At 44.3% G+C, this 26597-nt stretch overlaps 4 protein-coding genes and 1 long non-coding RNA gene across 8 annotated transcripts in view; 3 read left to right on the top strand and 2 right to left on the bottom strand.

Annotated features, from left to right (window-relative positions):
• The window catches only part of cdnf (cerebral dopamine neurotrophic factor), a 2224-nt gene extending 1110 nt beyond the window's left edge, over positions 1–1114 (bottom strand). Inside the window, exons 1-3 of the mRNA XM_076167414.1 lie at positions 984–1114; positions 392–519; positions 163–304 (exon numbers count right to left, since the gene is read on the bottom strand). Of these exons, the coding sequence (XP_076023529.1) occupies positions 163–304; positions 392–519; positions 984–1056 (343 nt within the window). The 5' untranslated portion in view covers positions 1057–1114. The remainder of the gene's footprint in view (positions 1–162; positions 305–391; positions 520–983) is intronic.
• Positions 1–9354, top strand: part of LOC143013744 (uncharacterized) — a 25429-nt gene extending 16075 nt beyond the window's left edge. Inside the window, exon 4 of the long non-coding RNA XR_012965213.1 lies at positions 9240–9354. This is a non-coding gene — a long non-coding RNA (uncharacterized LOC143013744). The remainder of the gene's footprint in view (positions 1–9239) is intronic.
• On the top strand, positions 1438–5932 carry hspa14 (heat shock protein 14). Its single transcript, XM_076167401.1, has 14 exons — positions 1438–1550; positions 1741–1821; positions 2317–2399; positions 2517–2565; positions 2734–2839; positions 2949–3039; positions 3146–3250; positions 3351–3512; positions 3954–4109; positions 4195–4297; positions 4383–4598; positions 4683–4847; positions 5234–5301; positions 5774–5932. Exons 1-14 carry the CDS (start codon positions 1494–1496, stop codon positions 5850–5852), a joined length of 1521 nt encoding a protein of 506 aa, XP_076023516.1. The 5' UTR covers positions 1438–1493; the 3' UTR covers positions 5853–5932.
• LOC143013735 (SEC14-like protein 2) lies at positions 7116–20229 on the bottom strand. Of its 2 annotated transcripts, none has more exons than XM_076167404.1 (13): positions 20171–20229; positions 19353–19432; positions 18627–18702; positions 17277–17320; positions 16104–16166; positions 15579–15767; positions 14474–14569; positions 14313–14373; positions 14127–14210; positions 13823–13929; positions 9364–9503; positions 7885–8054; positions 7116–7511 (listed from the first exon to the last, which is right to left on the bottom strand). In XM_076167404.1, exons 1-13 carry the CDS (start codon positions 20193–20195, stop codon positions 7339–7341), a joined length of 1308 nt encoding a protein of 435 aa, XP_076023519.1. In that variant the 5' UTR covers positions 20196–20229; the 3' UTR covers positions 7116–7338. The 2 variants fall into 2 exon arrangements, with proteins under 2 accessions (XP_076023519.1, XP_076023520.1); XM_076167405.1 differs by lacking the exon at positions 20171–20229 and adding an exon at positions 19762–20087.
• rnf215 (ring finger protein 215) lies at positions 20223–26597 on the top strand. 3 transcript variants are annotated; one of them, XM_076167407.1, is made up of 10 exons: positions 20223–20438; positions 20648–20800; positions 21018–21089; positions 21300–21385; positions 21752–21806; positions 21894–21992; positions 22096–22212; positions 22921–23064; positions 24438–24540; positions 24790–26597. In XM_076167407.1, the coding sequence occupies exons 1-10, from the start codon at positions 20223–20225 to the stop codon at positions 24810–24812; spliced, it is 1068 nt and encodes a 355-aa protein (XP_076023522.1). In that variant the 3' UTR covers positions 24813–26597. The 3 variants fall into 3 exon arrangements, with proteins under 3 accessions (XP_076023522.1, XP_076023521.1, XP_076023523.1); XM_076167406.1 differs by having other exon boundaries at positions 21894–21998; positions 24790–26596; XM_076167408.1 differs by lacking the exons at positions 24438–24540; positions 24790–26597 and adding an exon at positions 23199–24426 and having other exon boundaries at positions 21894–21998.

Genomic DNA, 26597 nt, shown 5'->3' with positions numbered 1-26597 from the left:
ACACAGGCACAGAGTGAGAGAGAGAGAGAGAGAGAGCGAGAGAGAGAGAGAGAGAGAGAGAGAGAGAGAAAGACAAGCACACAGAAAGAGACACAACACACACTGAATGATACGTCCTCTTGGCTCTGCCCGCCCACACACACACACATGCACACTGGTTACCGTATGTGAGCTCGCAGATCTGTGAGTCCGTGTTGCTGAGCCGTTGGCAGATCTTCTCTACAGGAACGTGAGAGGCCAGAGGTCGCGACACCGAGGCTGTGACACGAGTGGCTGCATCTCTACTGGCTCCTATGTAGTAACACTAGACAGCACACACACACACACAAGTTTTAGTGAAAGTTTTATGGCTTTATTGTGCCGTAACTCTCTCGCCCCCTCTCTCTCTCACCAGCCTGGCCTCTTTGCCCTGCGCCCCATCACAGGTCTGACCCAGCTCTTCCTCCACCAGGGCAGCAGTGAGCTCTCCGTGTGCAGATGTCAGGCGGTGGTACAGTCTGTGGAGGAAGCCCACACACACTACACAGCAGCTCTGCGTTAGAGGCTGAACAGGGAAGGACCAACACAAAACGTTTCCTTCTTCTTTCAATACGGTTTTAAATCTGACCGAAAACACATCCTCCTTAGCAGAGGTAGTAAAATAGAATGAGTTACCACAAATAAAGTTAAAGAGGCTCCCTACAAATACTTAAAATATACATTTACTATGTGACTGTTTCAAGGAACTACAATGGAAAATGGGCCGCTGTTTATTTGCCCTTAGCTTTGCTCTAAGTGTCTAAAAACGTTTAATGTATGTAAATATACTGAAAATTAGTTTCACAGAGTACAGAACCATGATTTTAACTGAAAGAGTCAGAGTTTTGTGAGTTTGCTGCTGCTGACCAACAGCAGCATGTAGCCTCAGGGCCTTTAAAGGCAGATAGCCTGAATGAAGCACACACAGGTTATTAATAACACACCACATGCTGAACGTCTCTGACCTTCACAGTCTGACGCTACGGAAACAGAGAAACCTGCAAAAAACAGCAGAATCACCAGAGACACAGAGGACATGACCGAGTCCTCTGGAAGACACACTCATACACCAAACACACACACCCACACTCACACAGGAAACTCAATACTGTATGAGGACCCACCCTCCCCACGCCCAACACACACACGGGCACACACACACACACGCGCGCACACACACACACACACACACACACACACACACACACACACACACACACACACACACACACACACACACACAAACACCAACTGTGTATGAATTTATGTATATATATTATAATAAATATTATTGCGTTTTAACGTTTTAAATATTTATCGCTATCAAAGAACTCAAAAGTAAATATTTGAGAGAGATTTTATTTGAAATCCCGCTGGTTTGATGTGGAGCGGTGTGGTGATCTTATTTTGAAGGGCGTGTGGCGGAAGTCCTTTGACGGAAGTGATTGGCTCGTGGCGTTTACTCATTTTCCAGCATGGCCGCTATCGGAGTTCACTTCGGCTACACTTGCGCCTGTGTAGCGGTGTTTAAGGTGAGCAAGGCGCAGATGAACGACACGTTTGATTTGTTTTAAAGCAGCAGAATAAAGGCTTAGCCAGCTAGTTTTAGAGCAGCGGACCGGATATGATTCAGCCTCTGGAAGCTGCTGAGCTCACCGCTTAGCTTGTTGCTGTGTGGGGCTAAGTTAGTAAGTGTGGTTTTTGTGTGTGTGTGTGTTTTAGGACGGCCGTGCAGATGTGGTGGCTAATGATGCAGGAGACAGAGTGACTCCAGCTGTGGTTGCCTACAGGGACACTGAGCAGGTACAACAGTGTGTGTGTGTGATTGACGAACACAATGATGGACGAACACAATGATGGACACAGTGTACATGACCTCACCCTCACTCTCCTGTCTGTGTGGACCATCGATCCCTTCAGATAATGATGTAGATCATATAGAATTGTACTAACTTTTGAATTGTTTTAACATTTCAGTTCATTTATTGGCTTTAAAAGTCCCTTAAATTAATTAAGGTTTTCCCTGAAGACCTTAAACCTAAAGTAACAGTGTTAAAGTTTAAAGCTGAGGCCGACACACACTCTGCTCCATCAAACACGGTGGACAAGCTTCTAACCTCCGCGTGCGGCAAAAGGATAAATCATGTTTTGTCACAGCACAAGACGGTGTGTGTGTGTGTGTGTGTTCTCTTTCTGATTTCTGGTGGAGGACCTGAGCAGGAGCTTGGAGGCGAGGCGAGCAGGGAACAGCTGTTTATTGATCTGCTCACTAATCTGTCTGTCTGTGTTGGTTGTCAGATCGTCGGCATCGCAGCCAAGCAGGGTCGCATCCGTAATGCAACCAACACGGTGGTGAAGGTGAAGCAGGTCCTGGGCCGAAGGTGAGGAGCTCACGTTCAGCCACAGGGCCTTGTGTGTGTGTGTTGGAATGTTGGATTCTTCTCACGGACCTGCAGCAGTGACATAAGTAACATTTAGATGTTTGTATCTGTGTGCAGCTTTGAAGATCCAGAGACAAACACGCACAAGTCAGAGAGCAAGTGTCCTGTGAGTATGAATACACTCTCACAGGCTTTCATTTTGTGTCTCTATCAGCTGGGTTGTCAGTGTGTATGCAGTGTTAATGTGTGTGTGTGTGTGTGTGTGTGTGTGTGTGTGTGTGTGTGTGTGTGTGTGTGTGTGTGTGTGTGTGTGTGTGTGTGTGTGTGCGCGCAGGTGGTGAACAGAGCAGAGAAGCCTCACTATGAGATCACAGCAGGAGATCACACACAGTACGTCACTCCAGAGCACGTGGCAAAGCTCATCTTCCATAAAATGAAAGGTAACACACACACACACACACACACACTAATACAAACATTGTATGAATCTGATATGCTGAAGTAATGAATAAGTGAATTAAGTGAGTATTGTATTGTGTGTTTCCACAGAAACGGCTCAATCAGCGTTGGGCTCCGATGTCACTGAGGCCGTCATCACCGTCCCCTTTGAGTTTGCACATGCTCAGAAGAGAGCTCTGAGGTACACACACACACACGCACGCATGCACGCACGCACACACGCGCGCACACACACACACACACACACACCTCTGCGCTGTTAAGAATGAAACGTGTGTGTATTACAGGGACGCTGCTGAAGCCGCTGGGTTCCACGTTCTGCGTCTGATCCATGAACCTGCTGCAGCCCTGCTGGCCTACGACATCGGCCAGGAGGCTCCCAGTGGAAAGAGGTAAGCAAGGCCGCACTCGCCACTCCTCACACACCCTCACACGTCTCATGTCTTGTTGGCGTGTGTCTGAGCTGAGACGTTTGTTTGTGTGTGTTGACAGCCACGTCCTGGTCTACAAGCTTGGCGGGACGTCTCTGAGTGTGACGGTGCTGCAGGTGAACGGGGGAATGTTCAGGGTGCTCAACACTCAAACGGACCACAGCATCGGAGGAGAAAGCTTCACGCAGGCGCTGGCTCAGCACCTCGCCGCCGAATTCAAACGGTACGAGGATTCAAACGCTCCTCACACTGATAACGCCTGAGCATCGGGCTTTCATCTGCTAGTGGACAAACTTTAGTTATAGGTTTCATCGGCGATTAATGTGCCAAATCCTCTTATGGGTTAGTAGAGAAGATTAAATAAAGTAAATCTGACTTTTCTTCAGTGTAAAGTGAACTTTTACCTAAACTTTTTGTACAGATGTATTTCTGTGTGTAATGCTTCTCCCAGCAGCTAGATGGCAGCAAAGTCTCGTCTCAGGAGTGCTGCTGAAATTAGAACTCATTATATTTAAAGCATGAAAATAAATCTAAATATACTTATAACACAAATAGTATTTAATATATATTTCATCTTTTCAGAGGATGTGAAGTTTTAGTTTTTATAATGGATTCCATTCAGAGCTCTTGTGATGTGAGACTTGATGTGTTCATGTATTCGCAGCTCCTTCAAGCACGATGTGAGTACCAACGCCCGGGCCATGATCAAGCTGATGAACGGAGCGGACTTGGCCAAACACTCTCTGTCCACTCTCGGCTCGGCTAACTGCTTTGTCGACTCGCTGCACGACGGCATCGACTTTGAATGCAACATCTCCAGGTAAACTGCGGCTTCCTTACTCGCTGTGAAGATACAACCAGCTTACTGTCCTACCTATGTTGACCTCTGTGTGACCTTTCCTCAGAGCTCGATTTGAGCTGCTCTGCTCCTCCCTCTTCAACAAGAGCATCCAGCCAATCAGGGCGCTGTTGGAGAAGGCACAGCTGTCCACCAGCGACATTAACAAGGTGCTGAGCTGCTTTAGCTTTGATTCTCTGCCTGACCTCACACTGATGAAGCTTTGCTCAAACCTTTACTCCTTCCTGTTCCTAGGTGGTTCTGTGCGGCGGCTCGGCCAGGATCCCTCGGCTCCAGCAGATGATCCGTGACATGTTCACCGACGTGGAGCTGCTCAGTTCGGCGCCTCCTGATGAGGTCATCGCTGTGGGCGCGGCGCTAGAAGCCGGCTTATTGGTCGGCCGGGAAAACCTCATCCCCGAGGAAGAGTTGGACACGGTGGACACGTCTGCCTCTGACATACTGGTGAAGGTGAGTGGCTCCCAAAGATCTGTGGCTCCAGAGGGAAAGGCTGAGGGCAGGGGTTTGAAAAGTGCAAGTGTTTGTGTGTCCCAGGAGGTGAATGACTCTGGAGAGGAGATGTTCAGCGTGCTCCTGCCCTCAGGCACGCCCCTGCCTGCACGACGACATCACACCCTGAGCGGGTGCGGTCGTCTCCCCTCCCTCTGTGTGGAGATTTATCAGAGATTCAACTGCGAGCAGCCAGAAAAGCTGGCTCAGGTATGAAACCCTGTGCACACCGCATCACACCTGCACACACACACTCCCTGCCTTTCGGAGCTGCTTCCTGCTCTCTTTGAGACCGTCACAGTAACACACACGTCATGACTAACATAACAGGCAGTCAGAGTGACCGCTTCAGTAAATGTTTGGAAACATTCACCTCGTGTCCCATTCTTGTTACCTGCAAGGACATACACACCCTTATTGTGTGTGTGTGTGTGTGTGTGTGTGTGTGTGTGTGTGTGTGTGTGTGTGTGTGTGTGTGTGTGTGTGTGTGTGTGTGTGTGTGTGTGTGTGTGTGTGTGTGTGTGTGTGTGTGTGTGTGTGTGTGTGTGTGTGTGTGTGTGTGTGTGTGTGTGTGTGTGTGTGTGTGTGATGTACAGATCGTCCTGAGAGACCTGCAGCCCACAGAGGAGAATCGTGATGTGGATGCGGTGGTGACAATGAAGAGGTATCTATCTGTCCTATATGCAGACTTATAATGGAGTTACTAAAGCGACTCACATTCAGGTCGTCGCCCCTGAGCATCTGGGAGGGGAGTGGCTTCTGCAGGTTTTCAAATGGGGGGGGGTTTCTCGTGGATGTTAGCCCGGGGGTGACGTCTCAGGGTTGATTGACAGGAGAAGCAGCGTCCTGGCACTGCGCCCACTGTCCACCTCTCAGCTCCGTCCCCAGGTTGGCTGCTCTCTCCAGATCCACAAGGTGGCGCCTCTGCCTCATTTCTTCGGGTCATCTAGTAACTAAACACAGGCAGCATTAACCCCGCCCCCCCTCTCTCTGTGTCACTCTTCCTCCTTGTTAAGCAGAGCAATAAAGCACGACCTAACGTTCCCACAAACTATAAACAGAGCTTCCTCAGCGAACTATGAACTTTCTCTGAGTGCTGCTATGTCATCGTGTGTGTGTGTGTGTGTGTGTTACAGAGACGGCTCTCTCCACGTTTCCTGTGTGGATCAGAGCAATGGAAGATCAGAGGTCATCACCATAGCAGCAACATCCTGAAGCCACAGATCAACCAGTCTGAACACGCACTGTCTCTGTTTTATATGTTGAGTCAATAAACAAACCAAACTGAACAACAACTCTGATCGTTTACTTCTCTCTCTCTCTCTCTCTCTCTCTCACACACACACACACACACGTGACTGGGAACACGATGTCGCAGCACCACAGCTGGGCTCTTCACTACAAAGGGCGCTTATAAACTGACTTGCCAAAATTGAAAGCCCACAGTCAGGCTGAACCGGTGTCACCACACTGCTAATCCACACCATGGATTGATGCCAGGTTCAAGGGGGCGTGTCTTCAAAGACGAGACTAGAAGATGAAACGCTCGCCTGCAGATTAGTGATTAACGTCAGAGGAGCTGGGGTGTGTGTGTGTGTGTGTGTGCTCCTTTTTTTCCCCCCATGGAGCAAAGGGCCAAAGTCAAAACAGATTTATAGAAAATTAGAATAAATAGTTTATTTTTAACAAGTAATCAAAATTGACAACGTCAGATCTTGAAGGAGTGATTTTCTGTGTGTGTGTAGTGATTAAACCAGTGTGTTGTCTGAATGTATATTATACAGAATAGATGCACTGATATTATAATGAACGACTCATGTATGGAATCAAGTGTGACGATACAGAGCAGAGATACAGAGCAGACAGAGCATCTACTGGAATCAGGTCTATATTTAGACTATGCATATGTTACCATGACAATGTTGCATATCATACATATACAGACAAATTTACAGACCAGAAATATTGATATGTATGCACACATACTGTTTATGTATTTCAGTTCTATCCAGGCGTCCCATTCCACTCTTCTTTTAAAGATCAACTCAATGGTCAATCAACCTTTTCTGTGGCTTTCCCACTTCTTAAACCCCGGCTGCCACACACTGTAGGTCTCTGTAGCATCATGACTTCACTCTATGATGAGCATTCAGTTGTGCAACAGGCAGCAAAAAGACAAATAAACAAAGATTAGGAAGCATTTTGCCATCTTTCAGTCTGGAGTCTCTATATGTGTCCAACTGGTTGCTATGAGAACGAAAGAAAAGAAACGTTAAGAGCCACAATGGAGACAAAAGAAGAGTTCTGAGGTTAAAGACACGGAATTCTGACATGCTAGCAGGATTTCATGTAAGATATTTAACCCTGCAGATGTTCAATGGTTGTGATATCACAGAACGCTAACACTTCAAGCAACTCACTCCTTTCTTCTTTAAAGCCTCCTACAAAGTTCATACACTCCATTTTCCCATGATGATGTAATACAGCTTCATTATGTCATCCAACTTAACTGTCAGAGTTCTGCCTTTTCCCCTCAGAAGTCTTGACTTTGATATTGGAACCTTTTGTCCAAAGTGGCCTTCATCCTCATGTGGTTATCAAAGACAATCAAAGGGTCATTACTTATTGTTTATGTTTATATATTATAATTATTTGTGCTGGCTGTCAGTGGCACCACAGTACTCATCTGACAACACTGAGGTCAGATCTTCTGGCTTCTGTCTTCTTGTTGGCTGCTGGCCTGGGCTTGTAATCGGACGCTGGATCCTCCGTTGGGTCGGTGGGATTGTAATTTGTCTGGGAGCAGAATCTCCGCAGTGAAGCTAATTCGTTTGGCCTGGAAGATGCTGTACGTGTTGTCGAATCGCAGCACGTCTGGGGACACACGAAGGGATCGTTAGCAACATCGAACACAAATCAACGGCTAATTCTGTCCCATAAATACAAAGGTGTGAGGAATTACTTCAGGGTTCAACTAGGTGACTGATTATTTGTCCACTCACTTTCCAGTCCCTTTATAGTTTCACAACACAAACCCTCCCCTCTAATCTCTGCTTCACATCCAACCTGTGTCTTTAGATAGCCGTGGGTGGAGTCAGGGCTGTGTGTGAGCAGGGTTGTGTTAGATTCGCCTCACACATGACAGCAAGAAGGAACACACTGCTGGTGTATTAGTATAGCAGTGACATGTGACCTCTCTAACTGACATTTCTGTGGGTTGTCATGAGGCTTCTGTGCGTTTCCTTACACACTCCTGGGCATTCACAGATGAGCGAGCCGTCCTCAGGCACTAAGTGTGCGTTGTAGCGCTGGCTGAGCACGACTTCCTGCATCTCGGCCGCCTTCTTCCTTTCCCCTTTCTTAGCCTTCATAAATACGCCAAAGCCAATGTCGGCCCCATCGCTGGCAAACTGCCACCTGAGGGGAGAGAACAGAAAACAGAGAACATGAAATGAGTGGATCTTGCTTTCATAACTTTATTTACAACATGAATACACAGGAACTCCTGAATGGGTTAATTTCCACACTAATCACCAGCTGACATTGTACATGGAGATATTATCCTGCATTATCAAAGGAAAAACAATTCCACACAATATAATCATTTCAATAGACTTTGTTAAGATTATATTAACTTTAAATTAATTTATTTCCAATCCTAAATCTGAGTCTGCTGAGAGAAATGGTCCAATAGCCGTTACCCTGCCAGAGATCAAAGGTCCCATATAATAAACACTGATTGGATTTGTTTGGACTTGTTTGGACTTTGTGTGTAAGTCAGTCGTCTGGTCTGTAACAACAAAGGAAGTCTGAGAGAGATGATGGCACCGCCCGGCTTATGGAGGAGCCTCCTTCACGTCGAGCAGAGAGAGAACGCCAGACTGTGACGTCGGCTGCTTTGCACCGATCCGGAGCTCAACCTCAGTGTTAGCAGTCAAGTCAAGTCAAGTAAAGTGTGTTTGTTTAGCCTGATATCCCATACAATGACTCAAAGGGCTGTACAGACCCACAACATCAGGAAAATCTCTGACCCCGCCCAAAGCTCTCTAGGAAGACGAGGAAGAACTCCTGAGAAAACCTTCATGTAGAAAAGGACAAAGGAAGAAACCTCGGGAGAGACAACTCCAAGAGAGATTCCCTCTTCATGTGGGATTATACAGAGGTACAATAAAGGCATGCGAGGTTATAAACACAGAGAGAGAAAGAGAGAGAGAGAGAGAGAGAGAGAGAGAGAGAGAGAGAGAGAGAGGCAGCAGCTGCCTTCATGCAGGTTGTTTGGTAAACTGATGATGCTGCAGTAAAGCTGTTGTTAGTAAAACTTGTCCACTGAACAAACCACTTCTGCTCCATGCACTTCTCTCTGTTGTGAGCTATAGGAAGTGTTCTAACCCGGTTCATCCAGACTGGGACAGTACGACCTGGTTGAAGGAAACACAAACAGCTCTATTCTGACTCTACACTACAGACTTAAGAGTCCAGAGTGAAGTATTGACACACTGTGCTCAAGTGTGGTAGACTGACATTTACACTTAGACTCTTTAATCCAAAGTGACGTAGATAAACAAATCTAAACCTTTTCTGAGAGTTCGGTGCCTTGCTCAGGGGCACCTCGGCAGGGACTCGAACCAGCGACCGGCGAAGCTCTACCCACTGAGCTACTGCCTTTTCTGTGCCTTTTATTTCAGGAGCACTCTGTTTATAGTAAACCTAAAGGTGTCCAGCTGACCTGAGGACGCAGCCTGGGAAGAGGATCTCATAGTCCAGCTGCTTGGAGGAACCTCGGCTGACGGTCAGGCACTGCTCATAGTCCACCTTCACGTGGTCCTGCACGTAGTAGGAGGTGGGCACTGGGCCAACGTGGTTGATCTACAACACAGACACAGACAAAGGATTAGAATATGGGTGTTTAGAGGTTATTTAGGAAATGCTGAAACAGTTTGAAAGGATGGAAACATGGAGGAAGAGAAAGAAAGACTTACTGTGATTCTGTGGCTTTATCTGACAAAAGGCTCGTTAAGAAACCAGAACCAGAAACAAAAGACTTCTCTGGTTTAATGTCTCTGTTCAAACCAAATGTCCACTATAATGTTTGGGCTCGTGACCAATGTTAGTGTCAGACTACAGTGTTTGTACGTTGTGTCTGTCATTTCACCACAGTTAACCCATGATGCTGAGTGAGAACACCTGCTGTGAGGCTATTTCTGTTCTTCTGCATGTAGAAGTAGAAGATGTTTCTGTCCCCGTCTCTCCTTCTCACTCTGGTTATCATGCACAGGACAAGTGAACACACTCAGCCCCACAAAATATCAAAACACACGGGGAAGACATACAGAATGAAGAGGCAGAGGGGGCGGAGACAAAGACAGTAAGGGACAGCAACAGCAACTTTCTTTCTTTAGCTCTCTCTCTCTCTCTCTCTCTCTCTCTCTCTCTCTCTCTCTCTCTCTCTCTCTCTCTACTTGGTATGCAAATGCACATCTGTGGAGATCTGACTCACGCTTGTTCTGTTCTGTGTGTGTGCAGCACATGTATGTAAGTTGTGCCGTGAGGTTTGAGTATTGAAAAATGAGCAAAGTCCACTAAAGCACTGCATTTATTTGAGAGCTCACTTTCAGAACATCTGGACGCCTTCTCCAACAATGTGTCCCCTACATGATCACACACACCTCGTTCTTCATGTCATAACACAACCACACACACTCACACAACACTGAGGACACAGATACAACTGGCCTGCTGAGCTTTAGGCTCTCAACTCACAATACTTTTGCAAACCTATTCTAGTCTTCCTGTCTTTTAAAACACATCAATACAATAATAGAAAAATATTACAAGAGTCCCAAATACAGATTTCTACCTAAGTCAAAGTAAACAGCAGTGACATGTAGAGGAGAGTTTAGTTCTCCAGTTTTGGGGATTTTCAGATCAGTTGAAGGGGGGAGGGGGTAAAGTATTGTGTCACTGAGATGAATCATCAATCAGAGTTCATTTTCTCCCCCAACAACAGCCATGATTCTTACATTGTGTTGTAATAAGAATCTGGAGCAGCTAAGTAATTGGTAAATAAAACCTACAACACTTCAAACACTACTGCACTTACTTGTACTTTTAAACACTGAAGTACAACACCAGTTCCTCAAAGCTCTGTTCAAGAACAGTTACGCAACATCAAAGGAAGTCAACACTAATGCTAGAACATCTCGAATGTCACTGGATCCAGGTTGACGGCTGAACCTTCTTGCATATTTGACTGAAGGATAACAACATCCGCTCCGTCACAGCGGATGCAGAAAAGGTTTGGAACAGTTGGAAGAAAAGGTTGGAACAGCGGAGCTTGTGTTGACCATCAGTGTGTCGCTCTAACTGCCAGAGGAGCCTCAATGTTCTGTCCTCCTCTCAATGAAAACAATGGGAGATCCAGTCTACTGCACACCGTCAACACGTGAACCCAGTACACGAGAAGAGAACACAACTATGAAAGGAACAAAAAAAGCTACTTTGAAAAACAACACAAAAGAAGAAGAAGAAGCTCTTGAGGCTTGAATCTTGAACGCAGGCTCAAATTAATCTGTCTCTTGATCCTCATCTCTGTCTTGGGCCCAATTATTTATCTATGGAGACGGTGACAAATCAGTCAGTTTACTCATCTAGAACACGACAAGCTAGTCCAGTGGTTCTTAAACTTTGTGATCCGTGTAGCAGTGAGCAGAGCGAACCATCCAGGTGCTGCCTAGGCAACCAGCCAACACTGCTGTGCAGGTGGACTGGACTGGAGTAGAGAGCGTGCACACAGGAATGAGTGGCTTCTTAATAAACACAGTTCAAGTAGTTTTACAATCATACCTGAAGAGAACAACCTTCATTGCGTAAGTTCTCTGCTGAAACAAACTATGAGGCCACACACAGCACTTTGAGAACCACTGAACCTCTGTGTTAGGGCAGAACTACTTTACTACTATAACTACTCAAGCGTCTCTGCGGTTAAGCTACACAACCTACAAGCATCAGCAGAACAAATAAACATGTAGAGTGTAGAAGTTTGATTATTTGAATAATTTCATTTTAATTTCTTTGGTCTGTTAAATCTCAGAATATAATAAAAGCGACGTGTCACAACTCCCCAGAGCTCTAAGTGGCTCATCAAAGCGTAGCCTCAGGGCAGGAGAAGTCCAGCTTTCATATTGTGGCTGCGTGTGACTCCGTGAAAGAGGAAGTGAGCGCACAGACACGCTGACAGTGGAACAAGATGGAACAGTCACATGCAGCATGTTTCACAGAGGAGGAGCGAGGAGCAAAGGGTTACATACATGTGTGAAGAATATAAAGCTACTATGAGAGCAAAGAGACACACGCATAACCAGAGAGGAAGTAAGATAATATGCTTAACTCTGATACTGAGCCCCGACTGCTTATAGTATTTCATATTTTTATGCAATCAATCAAATAAACACAGAAAAGCTCAAATATCTGTGTATCTGGTTTACACATAACTATAAATACATATCAAAGGCTCATTCTCTGCCCCTGTGAGCTGAAACAGATCTGTCCCAGTACCCAGTGAGCTGCCTCTATGGTCAGTGCCTCCACAGACAGAGCGGTCAGCTGACTGAGTAGTCAGCATGACGCAGCTTGTTGGGACCTTACATTGTTACAGATCTGTCACAAACTGTACATCACAGATTTATGGCTGCAAGTTTACATGATGTTTCTACTTGTCATATGTAACATCTTAACTCTAACATTGTTAAATATGCTTTAAGGAAAACATTAAGAGAAGATAAATGAGATGAACCTGATCTCATTACTGACTCTGCCTCGCCCCGCACAGTTTCTGGTTTTCCTTCTCTTGCATTGTTTCATTTGAGAGCTTGTCATGCACATTTTAAACATTATATTGTTTGCCTTATATTTGTACACTTCCTGTCTTGAAGTAGTTGTGTCAGTAGTTTTAGTTTGCTCTGTTTTTGAATAGCATTGTAAGAAAGACAGCTACTTCTCCCCAGTTTTTGTGTTACTTGTGCTTCTGATTCCTCTTCCTGTCCCTTTGAGTCCTGAAATCTTGCGGAGAAAACTTTGTGTTGTTTGGTTTCGTTTTTTTCTGTCACACTTTACTTTCCCGGTTTAACCAAACAACTCCTCTCTATATTTCCATACTTTGTCTCCATAATAACATAACACAATGACAGAAAAGGAAAAGGGTTGGGAACTGACAAGTGACTACATTTGCCAGTTAAATTGAGGTTTACAGCTCTGTAAGTTGGTCTCTTCGCAAAGCAAATCTACAGTTGTGCAACTACATAAGCACAGGGTGCAACACTTTACTACAAAACTACTCACACACACATTTTGCACAATGTAAAGGCAACTACAGCAATTCAGATTTCTGCTTGTTCCACCGATGAGAAGCTTTGTGAAATAAGCAGAAACAAGCAGTTTAATGCTCCAGGAGGGCTGATTTGACTGTAATATGACTGTAATCACACTCGTGTCCAGTACAGTACTACTGTAGCCATGTGACAACAACAGGGATTAAAGCTGCTGCACACTCTTAAGCACGTTTGTAAGCTGCAGCTTTACTCTGAGTGATGGTACAAGGTACAAGAGTTCAATCTGTATAACACCTTTCTGTTCCTCTCAATCTATCAGCTGTACGTCTCTACTGATCATAGTTTGAACAGCAATAGATGCTCCTCTTGTAAAGCTCATCAGCCCACCTTAAGCTCAGATCTATACTTCACTTTGCTGCTACAGCACAAGGGGGTGCCAGCCACGTATGACGTCACTACAATGCTCGCTCTGGGCCTCTGCAGCGTTGCTTCACACACCTCCAAGGTTTCATGATTAGGCACAGGGGGGGGGACACATGCTGCATTGTTCAGAATGAAAGAGTTGACTTGCAGATCTCGTGGGTTCCCACAGAGCTCTTAAAGGCTCAATCCTGTGGGATTACAAGGGACCACCAAATGGACAAGGACTCCCAGACCGAGACATCAACCACACCGGGTAAAGATGCAAGTTTTTGTCGCAAAGTATGGAAAAGTTGTTTTGTAAAGGGAAAATGTGCCACCACTCAAAGGTCTTCACCTGCTGTGGAGGTGAATGCGCTGCTCTAGCCCAGTATAACCAAGGCTTCAGTAACAACCAGCACCTATGGTTATCCTGGGTGGCATTACTGACGGACTTACCTTGGTCCGACAGCGGGGGTCTCCATCTGGATCTGTCAGTTTGCCCCCGTAGATTGCAGGCAGCTCCTCTGCATCAATGTACTTCAGTAACATCTCCTGCCAGTTGGCTGTAATACCACAGAACAAAGAATAGACTTTAATCTACACACTAACCACAGGGATTATCAGTGTTTACATGAACTCAATGTGATTTATTGTTGTTAAAATACTACAGGACTTTCAAGAGCAACTGTATATAAAAGTGAACGTTAGGAAAGCCCTTCACATGTTTGGGAGGAATACTCTCAAAGAAGCTGAGACTTACCCCCGAGTATAAGAATCTTTTGACGAGTGTTCTCACTCAGAAAGTGCTTGACGAGGTTGTAGGCCACAGGAAAGAGCTTAGGAGCTGTAGGGAGGGAAAAGGTAGTAAGCTCTCCTCCTAAGTGGCATCTCTTAAATGTATGCACCATAGTGATCTGCTGTCATAACAGCTCGGGACAAAAGTTACCTTTAATGACAAACAGCCTTTTCAGTCCCTCTGGGTAGTTAGCTTCAAACATCTGGAGGATCTGCTCAGGGATAAAGTAGTTTAGAGATGAACACATTAACCTGGTTCAGCAGTGTGTCCAGTCTTTGTTTTGCCAGGTGTGTATGCACGAGTGTGGGTACCTCTCCGTATGTTTCGATGGCAGGCTTCAGTAAGTGTTTCAGACCCAGGCCTTCAACGTCGTAGATCATGGTGACTGACTCCACATTCCTCCCCAGCTACAGGACAGAAGGACAAGGACACGTTGGCAAACAACATTTCAACCACGTCAAATCCTGAGTAACCTGAGTTTAAACAGTATGAGAATAAACATCAGCAGGGCCCCATGGAGGCCTGAGACCAGCACAACACCTGGATACTGAGATGTCAGGCACACATAAGGGAGAGGGAAACATCTGTTGTTCCCAAAATGCTAAAATGTATTTGTTATTATTTTCAACCACTAAAATATCATAGTGAGTGTAATTCAAAATGTAGTCACTCGTCAAAATACCATAAAATAAATTAGACAATGTATTTGTTTTATTAGTCTCTCCTAGTATCTCATTCATGTGTATTGTGTATTGCCAACATCTATTTCCAATGCGTAGCCAACCATAACAACACAACAACAGATACTGAAGTCTAATCTGCCTGGGTTGGTGTCGGTGGAATCGCCTTCAGATCAATGCAGGAAGACAAACAAATTCCTGGTGGTGGATTTCCACAGAGGCATCTTCTCTTCTCTGACCGGGGAATGGACATCGGGATGGTGACTGAGTACCTGGGTGCTCACCTGAATAACAAACTGGACTGGATGGACAACTCAATTTCTCTGTACAAAGAAGGAAAGAGCAAACTATCTGCTTTTGACTAATGACTCCAGGCATCAGCCAGCTGCTTGGCTGTGGTCTGCGAAGGCCAGCGTCATCTCGACAGTGGACATTAAAAGACTGAACTAACTGGATTTATTAAGAAAGCCAGTCAATGCGGTGGTACAAAGGAGAAAGGAGAATGATAGCTAACCTATCCTATCCTATCCTGATGGAGAATCTGTCCCACCTCATGCTGGACACCTTGACAGCACTGAGCAGCTCCTTCAGTGACAGGCTGCTTCTCATACAGCAGGTCCTTCTTTCCTGCCGCTGTCAGACTCTACAAACAGCACCGTGCCACACACACACACACACACACACACACCACCATCTCACTCTCAGTATGTGCACTACAATATCTCAACAATCTCACCCTTTGGGACTGGAGGCTGCATTCCTTCTGAAGCATCTCACAGTCTCTGATTTTGGATTTAATAAAGTCTTGCTTGGAGGCAGACAGGAAAAGGCCCTTAGGATCCATAGGTCCGATGACATCATACCAGATGGGACTGCCCTCACGGTCATAACCGCACATCCCTCCTGACAGATACTTCTCTATCACCTGGAGACGGAGAAGAGACAGGATGTGAACTGCAAGAATTTCTAAATATTACAAGAATAAAGTAGTAACATACTGAGAATGAGAAGAACAGTCTGGCCCCCATTACAATAGACTTCATGTCCTTATACTTATAATTATCTGGTGTTAGGCATTTCCTTTCCTTTGAGAAGCTGACAGTTTCATGTTGACTGTTTCACACATACACACACAATACATACACATACAATGTAACTTTGTTTTCTAAATGTCTCTCTGTTCTCTAAGTCAATGTCTCTAATACTTAATGTAACACAGGCAGCATGCTTGTCATAGTTAAACAGGTTAACAGTGATTTACCTCTGGGGGTCGCCACTCTGTGGTTATAGTTTGTACTTTCATTTGTCTCCTGAACTCCAAATGCTGCAAGACAAGACAATAAGAACAATAACAATAACAATAACAATAACAATGATTTCAGCAAAATGACTTTGAGGATCATTCTTTATAGTTGTTAAGTCTGCTTATAGTGTGATGGATCAGCCCAGGCACAATGTGGTGATTCAAGAGGAGGAGGCTTGACATTAGCTTGTAGTAAAACCTGTCACATCAGTGTGAAGGAGATCAGCTGTGTGAGCACACAGAGCTGTGTGCAGGCCAATTTCATCAATCAAATTTAATATCTTCCAATGAAATTTGAAGGACTGCTCCATTTCCTGTGAGACTATGGAGTAAGGAAACATCAGTAACCTGGTTGTGAGTCGTTCATACGCATTTGGAACAAAACCACACAGCTCAATGATTTGTAAACCAAAATGCAATGACACTGTAAAGTTCAAACTGCCCAGCTGACACGAGCAACACCTCAAACTGATGCTTCCTGTCTTCCACCACTCGATAACAAGAAGTAGGATTTTGCTGATTTAGCAAAACGATTAAGGTTAAGGTCAGTAGGCCCGTACTGTCCTCCACTAATGTCAGCACAGTGTTAGGTTGGTGGGCTCATGTTGTGTAGTTCTGTGCAAGAATGTCAGGCACGTGTGTAAATAATGAGAAATACCAACGGGGACTATAAGTTCAATCAAATGAAAGTAACATGAATCAAATATATCATCCATCAATATAATTACAAATCACAATCAACTCTCTGATTGGTTTTAGGAAAAGATATATCGGCCACATGAAAAGATCGATATTGTTATATTACACATTATGGTTATCTTTATGTATTGTGCTTATAATTCTATCTGCTGTCATTTTCTAATCCCCTTAAGTATTCCAGATACAGACTTCTCTTGAGTCTATCTCTTTTGTTCTGTGCTGTGGTGACTCACGTTCCCTTTAGCAGCCATTAAACTTTCACCTGCTCCAAACTGATCCACAGAACACTGAAGAGAGTCATCACCAAAGTCCATTTATCATAGATTAGATTAGATTAGATTCCACTTTATTGTCATTTATCTATGCTGCAGAGATATTGTTACGAGCTTCACACACGCAGGTAGAGAATGCACACAAAAGAAGGAGAAATACCTTTCTCAGCATCGCCTCAGACTTCTGCAGATTGAAGTTTCGGGCTGAAAAAGATTGAGGATCAAGAGAAGGGGAGGAAGATGTCAGTTGCATAAACATCCATCTGTGATATTAAATGTTAAAAGAGTCGTTACCAGGATGCATGCTGTCACGAACACAGCGTCAAATCAGAGCAACATATCAAATTCAGATGACTTCAAACTGTGAATTTAACCCACAGAAAACTTCTCTCATACACCACTTAAGTAGTTTCAGAAGGAAAAGCTAAGGTGCAGCATGTTTTCCAGCTGGAGAGCAGATAACATCGATTGAGCTAAAGTGACCACCATCATTAAGTATTACAATTATAAACTCAACATTTGATTTTAGTGGTCATCAAAACTAGAGAGACGACGCGGTTTGTGTCAATACTGTGGTTTTTAAAAACATGTGAGATTGAATACATTACTGACTGACCAAACTGTGGCATCATACATCATAATGGACGAGATGTCAGCTGATGCTTTGTAACTCCGACACCGTCTGTGTGGCAAGCTTGATCTGAATTTTACTTGTGAGTATTGGTTGTAAAGGAATACTTTTAAACCAGACAAAAAAAAATTGTTGATTGCCCAACAAATGCTTAAATTGTGTGCAAACTGGGGAAACTCATCTGTAACATTCTCTTTGTTTAGAGGCTCAAAGTCAACAATTTATGTATATGTAACATTCAGACCAAGTCAAGGCTGAGTCTTAATGTATACAGATTGTTTTAATTCGGTGAATAAGCTACATATGTTCACGATTGGTTATCTGTGAAGACCAACTTAAGACAACAATACACAAACTGAGACGCACAACAGACAGCTGGCACATAAGCTGCTGTCCATTGTCGTGTTCCTGAATATAATTAAATCTGGATTAGGCCTACACCCAGACTGCCATGCCTCCACTCCAGAGGTAATAAGAAGGCCTCCTTTAATCTTGACTTCTTATCTCACCCGCAGTAAATAAGAGCTCATGTACAGATTCAGATTCAGATTCATGTGGTTTTCAAACAGACTTTGTAATCACTGTGTGAAAGACATGTGCTTTCCGCTTTTGCTGAGACTAACAGCAGCCTAACTGTCATGCAGTTTTCAAGTGTCATCACGTTTTAGGTAATAAACCCCCACAACTTCTCCTTTTTGCAGAGATTTGCCCCCCAATGAACTTTACCCCCTTTAGATGAATGTAAAAGAGTAAAGTCACAAAGCTCTAAATGCCCACAGAGGACATGGTTTAGGGAACATGTTTGTAGTTTTTCTGTGATTTCAGATTAGAATCAGTTTTGTTTTGATTGTGGCAGGTGCCTGTGGATTTGTATGTCACCTCGAAGCCACCGTAACAGGAAGTGGTCATGCTGTGCAGGAAGTTGAGGAAGAATGTCTTGTATCCTCTCTCGAAACTATCCAGAGAGAGAGAGAGAGAGAGAGAGAGAGAGAGAGAGAGAGAGAGAGAGAGAGAGAGAGAGAGATAAACAGACACACACAGCTATGACACAGACTGGCATGCATTCAGGAATAAACATTTCTCATTTTCATGTTAACACTTCGCTGCCCTGGAGGTTCACACAATCTTAAGAAACAGTGTGCGTACTAACTACTAACAGAGTGCTTCTTTGTAGATGAAGTGTTCCTGAACCTCATAATGGGGCCAAAGCTTGTAATTTGGTGACTTAATGGTAAATTAATCACATGCTTCCTTTACAACAGACACAGCATCAGCAGGAATCAATTTACACTCAAATGTATTTCATAATAAAACTTCAAAAGGGATCCTATTGTAAGTAATTCTGGAATAATTCATCACAACAAACCTACAGGTATCCATAACGTATGACATAACATATGAGGATATTCCAGTGATACTATTATAGATGAAACCCAACTTGAGCACAGTTAGGTCAGCAACTGTTTATCCAGATGCATTCTTGTACAAAGGGAACCCAAAGCATGGTGACTGCACAGAATTAGCACCCTGTCAGCCTGTGTCTATCATAGAGCTTCCTCCATCTGAAAACAAGTCAACTATTCTCGCCGTCACACTGAGATGTACCTGCTGCAGGGCTTCAGCTTGGTTGGCGCTGAGGTCTCCGACTCTTCCGCTCATCTCTGCAAGCAAATGATGGAGAACCGCTGAGGGAGAGGGAGAGGGGGAGAGAGAGAGAGAGAGAGAGAGAGAGAGAGAGAGAGAGAGAGCCACGGAGCGACAAATTCCGGATCCCGACAGCTAATGCTCAGTAAAGGCGTGTCCGTGGAGATAAACGCGTCACTCGCACCGCCCGTATCCAACCGCCTGACTCAGCCGAACAGTCAGAGGTTGTCATCATCATCTTCATCAAGCACCTAAACACTGCCGCCTGCGCGCGCGCGCTATCCGCAAAATCCCCCCCGTACACCGACGTAGCTTTCTTAAAAGGGAAGTCACAAAGCATTAATTTAGCTTTTTCATTGTTTTTTCTTACCGCTTGGTGTTTCACGCTCACTTTGCGTGTGTAACGCGCACAAACCAGTGGGTCGCTGCGTATGTTTTCAACTTGAAACGTTAATTTTCGCCCTGAAAGTAAAATGTCTTCCGCTCGCGCTCTGGCTAACAGTGCGACTTAGCGTGTAAAATAATTTATACAATTATTGTACGAACTTCTTTCTTTAGAAACACTAGCGTCTTTAGCAAACTGACATTATCTACCTTTACCGACCCTTGCATTAAAAATAATTTTAGTCTCAATCTCCGCCAGATGGCGTCACTGTTTGAAGGACTGCGCCCTTCGCGTCTTCCTGTCAAAACCGGAAGCTGCTTTCGATTGTTTACATTTAGCATTTCAGCGCTGAGCAGCGCCCCGACAATGATGGCGGACACCTGAGTTTATTTACTTGGAACAGGGTTCAGTTGCCGCATTGTGTCTGTGTTGTTGTCGTCTGTGTCATGGCTTCCGCTCCCTGTTGGCGCTGTCTCTGTGTAACGCTGGTGCTTCTCCTGTGCTCTGGGCTGCTGGTCACCGCGGATCAAGTCGTCCTGGTGGAGGTATATCTGGAGCACCGGGACGTCGCCAGCGCTCTGTTCCAGGGGGAAGCGATGGAGTCAAACCAGGGCAGCCGCAGCTCCGTGCAGCGAGAGGACCTGCAGGGAGAGCTGGTGCTGGTGAGTCTTTGTTGTCATGGTTGACAGCTTCCATTCTCCAGCTGGAGGGCTGCTGCTCATTGGCTGAGAGGCAGGACGCCTGCACGATCATTCATATCTTTGTTTATTATGCAGTCAGAAATGAGTACAAAGCAACAACTTGTCATTTCTTTTCGTTTCTTAGTAGTTGATGCACTTAATTCATAAGAACCATTAATAAATGTCTCCAGGTTGGGAATGAGGCGCCACATTTGAGCGAAGAAAAGGAGACGGATGAACTGAAGGAGCTGGAGCCGTGGATTGCAGTGGTGCCTGTTCAGATAGATGATGGCAACGCTTCCATAGGGAACCAAGAGTCCTTTACTGATAACATGGTCAATAAAGTAAGTAAGTAATACATTTTGATGGATATGGAGTTATTTTGTGATGTAACTTTGTAGTTTGTTGTTTACTGGTCTGCTTACCTTCAGTCCTCTGTCAACATTGAATGTCTTGATGTGATTCACACATTTTCTACATTATGCCAGTTATCCTACAGATAAGAAACATGCACCCACACATGAGTGGACTAAGTGTGAGCCTCTGTGGTGTCTCTTCTAGATGAAACGAGCCTTGTTCCTGGGGGCATCTGCATTGATCATTCTGGCTCTCAATCAAAATACTGTCAGTGAGGTAAACCAGCCAATACTAAGTAGAAGAAAAATAAAGCAAAGACCATCTATCATGAGTATGTTTTCCCTTAATTGATTAAATTCGAATTTAATTTGATTGTCTTTGTGAGAATTGATGGATTGAATGGAAATTATATTTAAAAAAAGAAGTGTCCAGGTATAAAAGGGACATTTGCCTTCAACTCTGAATTCTTTGCGTCTACTGTTGCAGATTGATCTGTCTCAGGTCTTATCCAAGCCCATCATTGTGATCCAGACATCTGAGAATGTCACCAAGCTTATTGGAGTCCTGCTCAGGTAAACAGCACCCACTAACACTGACACATTCATGTTTCCCAGCCATGATCACAGTGAGATTAACACGCAAAACAATACGTATGTTGATCAATAGACCTCAGTTATTCATCGTTCTTTAAGTACACTAGTCTCTATTCTCCACTCTTGTCGGTGGAAAAGGTTAAGAGCTGTCAACCAAGACATCCTTTACAAAAACAATTAAATTCAGACACAAACATCCTCCCCTCCTCCAGCTAATACATGTCCTTTCAGAGACAGAGAAGGAGACACATCATGTATACTCACATCCTTGTCACCTTAATACGACTGAACAGAAGTCTAAGTGAGCTTTCTTTGCACTTTGACTGATAGTTGATCTCTGCACAGGGGCCTTCATGCAACCGCAAAAATCACTTATAAGACCATTCTACAGGACACCTTGGTGAGCTCAGCTGGCAGTGTGTTTCTGAGTTATCAGCTCCATCTATTGGTTGATGAACACATGACGGTCTGCATGTTTCTCTGACAGGGAGCCACCCTCACACTGTGGTCCAGCTGTGGGCGCTCCAGAGGCGGCCGCTATGGAGAATGGCAGGGAGTCATCTGTACTGGAGAGAGCAACTCTCAGGTTCAGGTGGGGGGGGAGGAGCACAGATTGATCACAGCACACACCACTTACATTACCAAGGAGTGTCTGTGTCACTCACATGTGTACGTCTGTGTGTTTCCAGAAATACCTGCAGCAGCTGTGGGACACGGTTCTGCTGGTGGCTCTGATCCTCAGCACTGGGGTCATAGTTCAGGCTCGCTGGCACAACCACGACCACCAGCTGAATGATGACTTAGAGGTACCTGAGTCATTACACCTTATATCTGTTAGCTGGATATCTTAAAACATTGATGATGGATTTCAATGAAACTTGGGGGGCAAGTTGGACATGAGCCAGATAAGAATTCATTCAAGTTTAGGCCTGATGGTTGTGCTGCAATAACCACTTTAACACTTTGGTCTATACATCTAGAACCACAAATCATAGAATCTAAACCCACCACCTCCCTATGGGCACAGTCATTAATACATGTGGGAGGAAATTCATCAAACCCAATTCTTAAAGCAGTTCAATCAAATCAGTCTCACACCAGGAGAAGTGACCTCTGTGTGTCATTGACCTTTAGTTCTCTACCTTAAGAAATGTACACAGACAAACGATTACAAATAAACGGGACATTTATTAATCAAATTAATGAATAAGAATCTAAGTTGGAATATAAAATAGGACATGCAGTGAACTTTGAACCCGTAATTATATTGAACATGGGGACGTAAATGATTGAAGCTCGGGATCTATTGAATTATGACTATTGAATTAAGGAAGGGCCAATAATGAATAGATTTTTCAAAATTTTAACTTTTGCGTATTTAACACCAACTCCAAAGTAACGTACATATGAGATTAGTCTTTCCCTCATTAGATCTAATCGTATCTATTCAACCGAAGTGGTATGATGCTACAGATAAAGCTTAAACCTGTGTGTCCTTGTGCTGTGTGTTGCAGTTACTACATAAACAGGACATTCTGGAGAAAATGTCCTCCCTGAAGACAAAAACATACAGGAAACCCAAACCCTGGTGTGACACAGCCCAGCTGATAGAGATGGACAACTGTGCTGTCTGTCTGGAGCCATTTAACAACAACCAGGTCAGGAATCACACCAAACAATCCCAGCTGCACTCTGCAGGCTAAAGTGGAGCACTGTCACTTTAACATCACGTACAAATCTAATTACAATCACTTGCACCTCATTTTTTAAATATTATTTGACTGCAATAAAGGATCCTGAGTTCTGAAGCGTCTCCAGGTCCGGTGTTGTTCTTTGAAAGCTAAATCACCTGCAGCCTAATGTAGCAATAAAGGCTCATTCGTGGATTTGGAGAGCTGATTAAAGATGGACCATTCATGTTCCATGGACCTTTTGCACGGCCATGAAAAACCCAGAAGAGTCATGGAGCAGAGAGGAAACACAAGAGTTTATATTTGAATGTTCTGCTTCGAAGTCACAGTGCAGGAAACGCCAGATAACAGGAACGCCACAACATTGGATGTGTCTCGGTAATATGAGGTCATAGAAAAGTCAAGGACTTGGAAAATGTGTTTACCAAGAGGAGAAATAAAAACTGTTAACTGAAACAGGGCTGGACAGTGTGTGTGCTGCTTACCTGCATACCGGACTAAAACTGTGTGTGAACTGTAGACTTTATTTCGGAGCAAGTGTGCGAATAAAAAGTCAACAAAAAGGTCGGCAACACAATGTGTGATGACACAGGCACTGCACTGGAACAATGTCTGTCCAAAAACACCTTTTCTACCAAAACAAACCTCAATTCCTCAGTGGCTCTGTCATCCAGGTCATCCAGTCCAAGGAAGTGTAATTCTCAGACAACTGGACTTGGTTGTAAGCCTCCATATCCAAGTATACATGAGCCACACACACACACACACACACACACACACACACACACACACACACACACACACACACACACACACACACACACACACACACACACACACACACACACACACACACACACACACACACACACACACACACACACACACACACACACACACACACACACACACACACACAGTGCTGTTCTTTCATCCTTCCCAGGAGATTAAACAACCACACACGAACACTGTGTTAAACCAGAAAGGACGACCATCGTTACAGCAGCCAGGAGGACTGATCAGGAGTACCAACGACCCCACAGAGGTTAAATCCTGTGAATCCCTGCCTGTCAGTCAGAACAGAAGAAGCGCCTCAGATGAGAGGCGAACATCTTTAAGCTTTTAGAACCAAGCACAGTCCAGTTTCTTGACGATTAACCATCCTGGGGCATTTTAGGTTAAGTTAAAAAGGAGCGATTCTGGGCTGTGCTGGAGATGAATCAGTGAATGCACACACAGTCAGATCAAACGTTAACTGAGAGCACACATAGATGATGATGATGATCTTGATATAAAGATGATGTCCAGGTGTCTCATGTGTTGTTTGTTGTGTGTCTCAGTGTCTGCGGGTGCTGCCCTGCCTCCATGAGTACCACAGAGACTGTGTGGACCCCTGGCTGCTCTTGCATCACACCTGTCCTCTGTGCAAACGTAGCATCCTCAGTGAGTTCACCATTCAACTTTACTCCAAATGTGTTATGGGTCATTTTGTTCCATCTTCAGACATTCGTAGTCCCAAACTCCCGTTGGGAACCATAACTTGGGCCGATAAAACGCTGAAACAGCATTTAACCCACAAGATACAATCAAACTGTCCAGTGGGATACATTTGGACTTATTTCTTTCTGTTTTGTGGAAAGGTTTGATCCAAGCTTCATCACTCACGCCTCTTCTTCCTCCACTCTCCTTAAGGTGGCATCTGCAGAGACAGTTAACGTTTTGCTGCGTGTGAGAAACTCCACTTCTGCTGCAGCGGCTCTCACCTCATGCTCAGTGACACTCCAGTCGTCCTTCTACAGAACCTCATTGCTTTCCCATTTCAGCAATGAATTGTGGAAGCAGCTAACATTGATAGCAGCTAACCAGCTGTCAGGACTCGGTCCAGACCCTGGAGAAGTTGGATTTTGACCTCTGACCTACGTAAACTGGATGGGTGCAGCTGACCTCAAAGCCCAACCCCTACATAGGTCTCACAGACATAAAGTATATATTGTATATTATTATTATTATGCATTGTACTGCTGTTGTTGTGTATGACCTCGTTCCTGGGATCATGTTACTGTTCCATTGTGAAGTTCTTCTTTCTGGCACCTTGTGTTGCTGCAAAGTTGTGACTTCTGATGGTGTTTATGTCTGCGTAGATACAGAGTGTGTCTGTTATACGTGGTCTGGATCTCTAACTGGGTGTGTTTTACGTTTTTAAAGAAAGCCAAACGTTTGAAGCAGGAGTCTACAGCTCCACAGTAACCGCTCAATATTAGGGTTTGTTTTAGATCTCATAATAATGTGGACCAAGAGATTTTCAGATCAGTTGCAATTAGATGTTAGTTGTAGTCCCAAAGTATGTGTGTGTGTGTGTGTGCAGGGATGACTTTACTGCAGCGGGGGGATCCATGTCACATGAAAATGACTTTTGAAATTGAATAGTTGTTGGATAAGGAGTCTGAAACATCATGAGAATCAGGTTCAAACGTCAACTTCTACTGATGGAACTGTGAGGTCCTTTCTTCTTCACATGACAGCCAAAGTTAGCCCGAGGTCATTGATAACATAAACTAACAGGTTTCTAAGATTAAAACCAGTTGAAATATTTAAGGGGTTTGGGGGTTCAGGCTTGGTTCAGAGGGTTTGGGGGGTAAGAGCATCCTCAGATGGCCTCCTCTCTCCTCAGCCTGGTCACAGAGTGTGGCAGTGTTCAGGCCAATTGATACTAAGTTTTGGCTCTGATTTAATTATGAATTACTCACTGTTGGGTTTTTTTCTCGACTTCCTGTAATCGTTTGGCTCGAATGAAAGCATGAAGAAACAGCAGCACTTGGCTGACTTTGTCCTTTGGCTCAGCACTGCAAGGACAGAAGCCTCAGCTCACTCACCTGATGTTTCATTCCACGTCTCCTACAACTTCAGGTCCTCTCATTGAGCAGTTTAACTTATTAAACAATGTAATTTCCTGGTTCATTCATCTTAATTATGTCTATGTAAACGTGTCGTGTTGATCAAGCACAAAACACATTTCTAATAAGATGAATCTCTTCATAATGATGCACATGTCCAGCTCGATGCTATGCTCACATAGCGGCGGCCATGATTCCTGCTTCCATATAAACTTTATCAAGTGTTTCTGGCCCCTCCAGCTTCGGCTCGTATGTTTTTATTGTGTATTTACATGCAGTCTAATGATCTGAGTTCAGTAAAGACATGTTAGCATGACTTTGTGGCTGTTCTGTCTCTTTATATTGTTCACATGAAGTACGACATGCTGATCTAATTATGATATAACTGTGATTTCAATGTATGTTTAATACCAACATTAGACTGCAGAAGAGAAAAGTGCCACTGTAACACAACACTTAAGTGAACAAGCTACAATTCAACTAATTGCATCTGGTAATTTATTTGGTTTTATGTTTGTATATTCTTGAAATTCCCCAAGGGAATGAATAAAGTTCCTATCTATCTTCTATCGTGTAATGTCAACCAAACATCTACTTTATGTGCTT

This window comes from Genypterus blacodes, unplaced genomic scaffold (genome assembly GCF_046128005.1).
Source record: "Genypterus blacodes isolate CSIRO-AG114 ecotype Tasmania unplaced genomic scaffold, CSIRO-AGI_Gbla_v1 ptg000158l_1, whole genome shotgun sequence".
In the NCBI taxonomy this organism is placed as follows: domain Eukaryota; kingdom Metazoa; phylum Chordata; class Actinopteri; order Ophidiiformes; family Ophidiidae; genus Genypterus; species Genypterus blacodes.
This window is presented reverse-complemented; position numbering and strand designations above follow the sequence as displayed.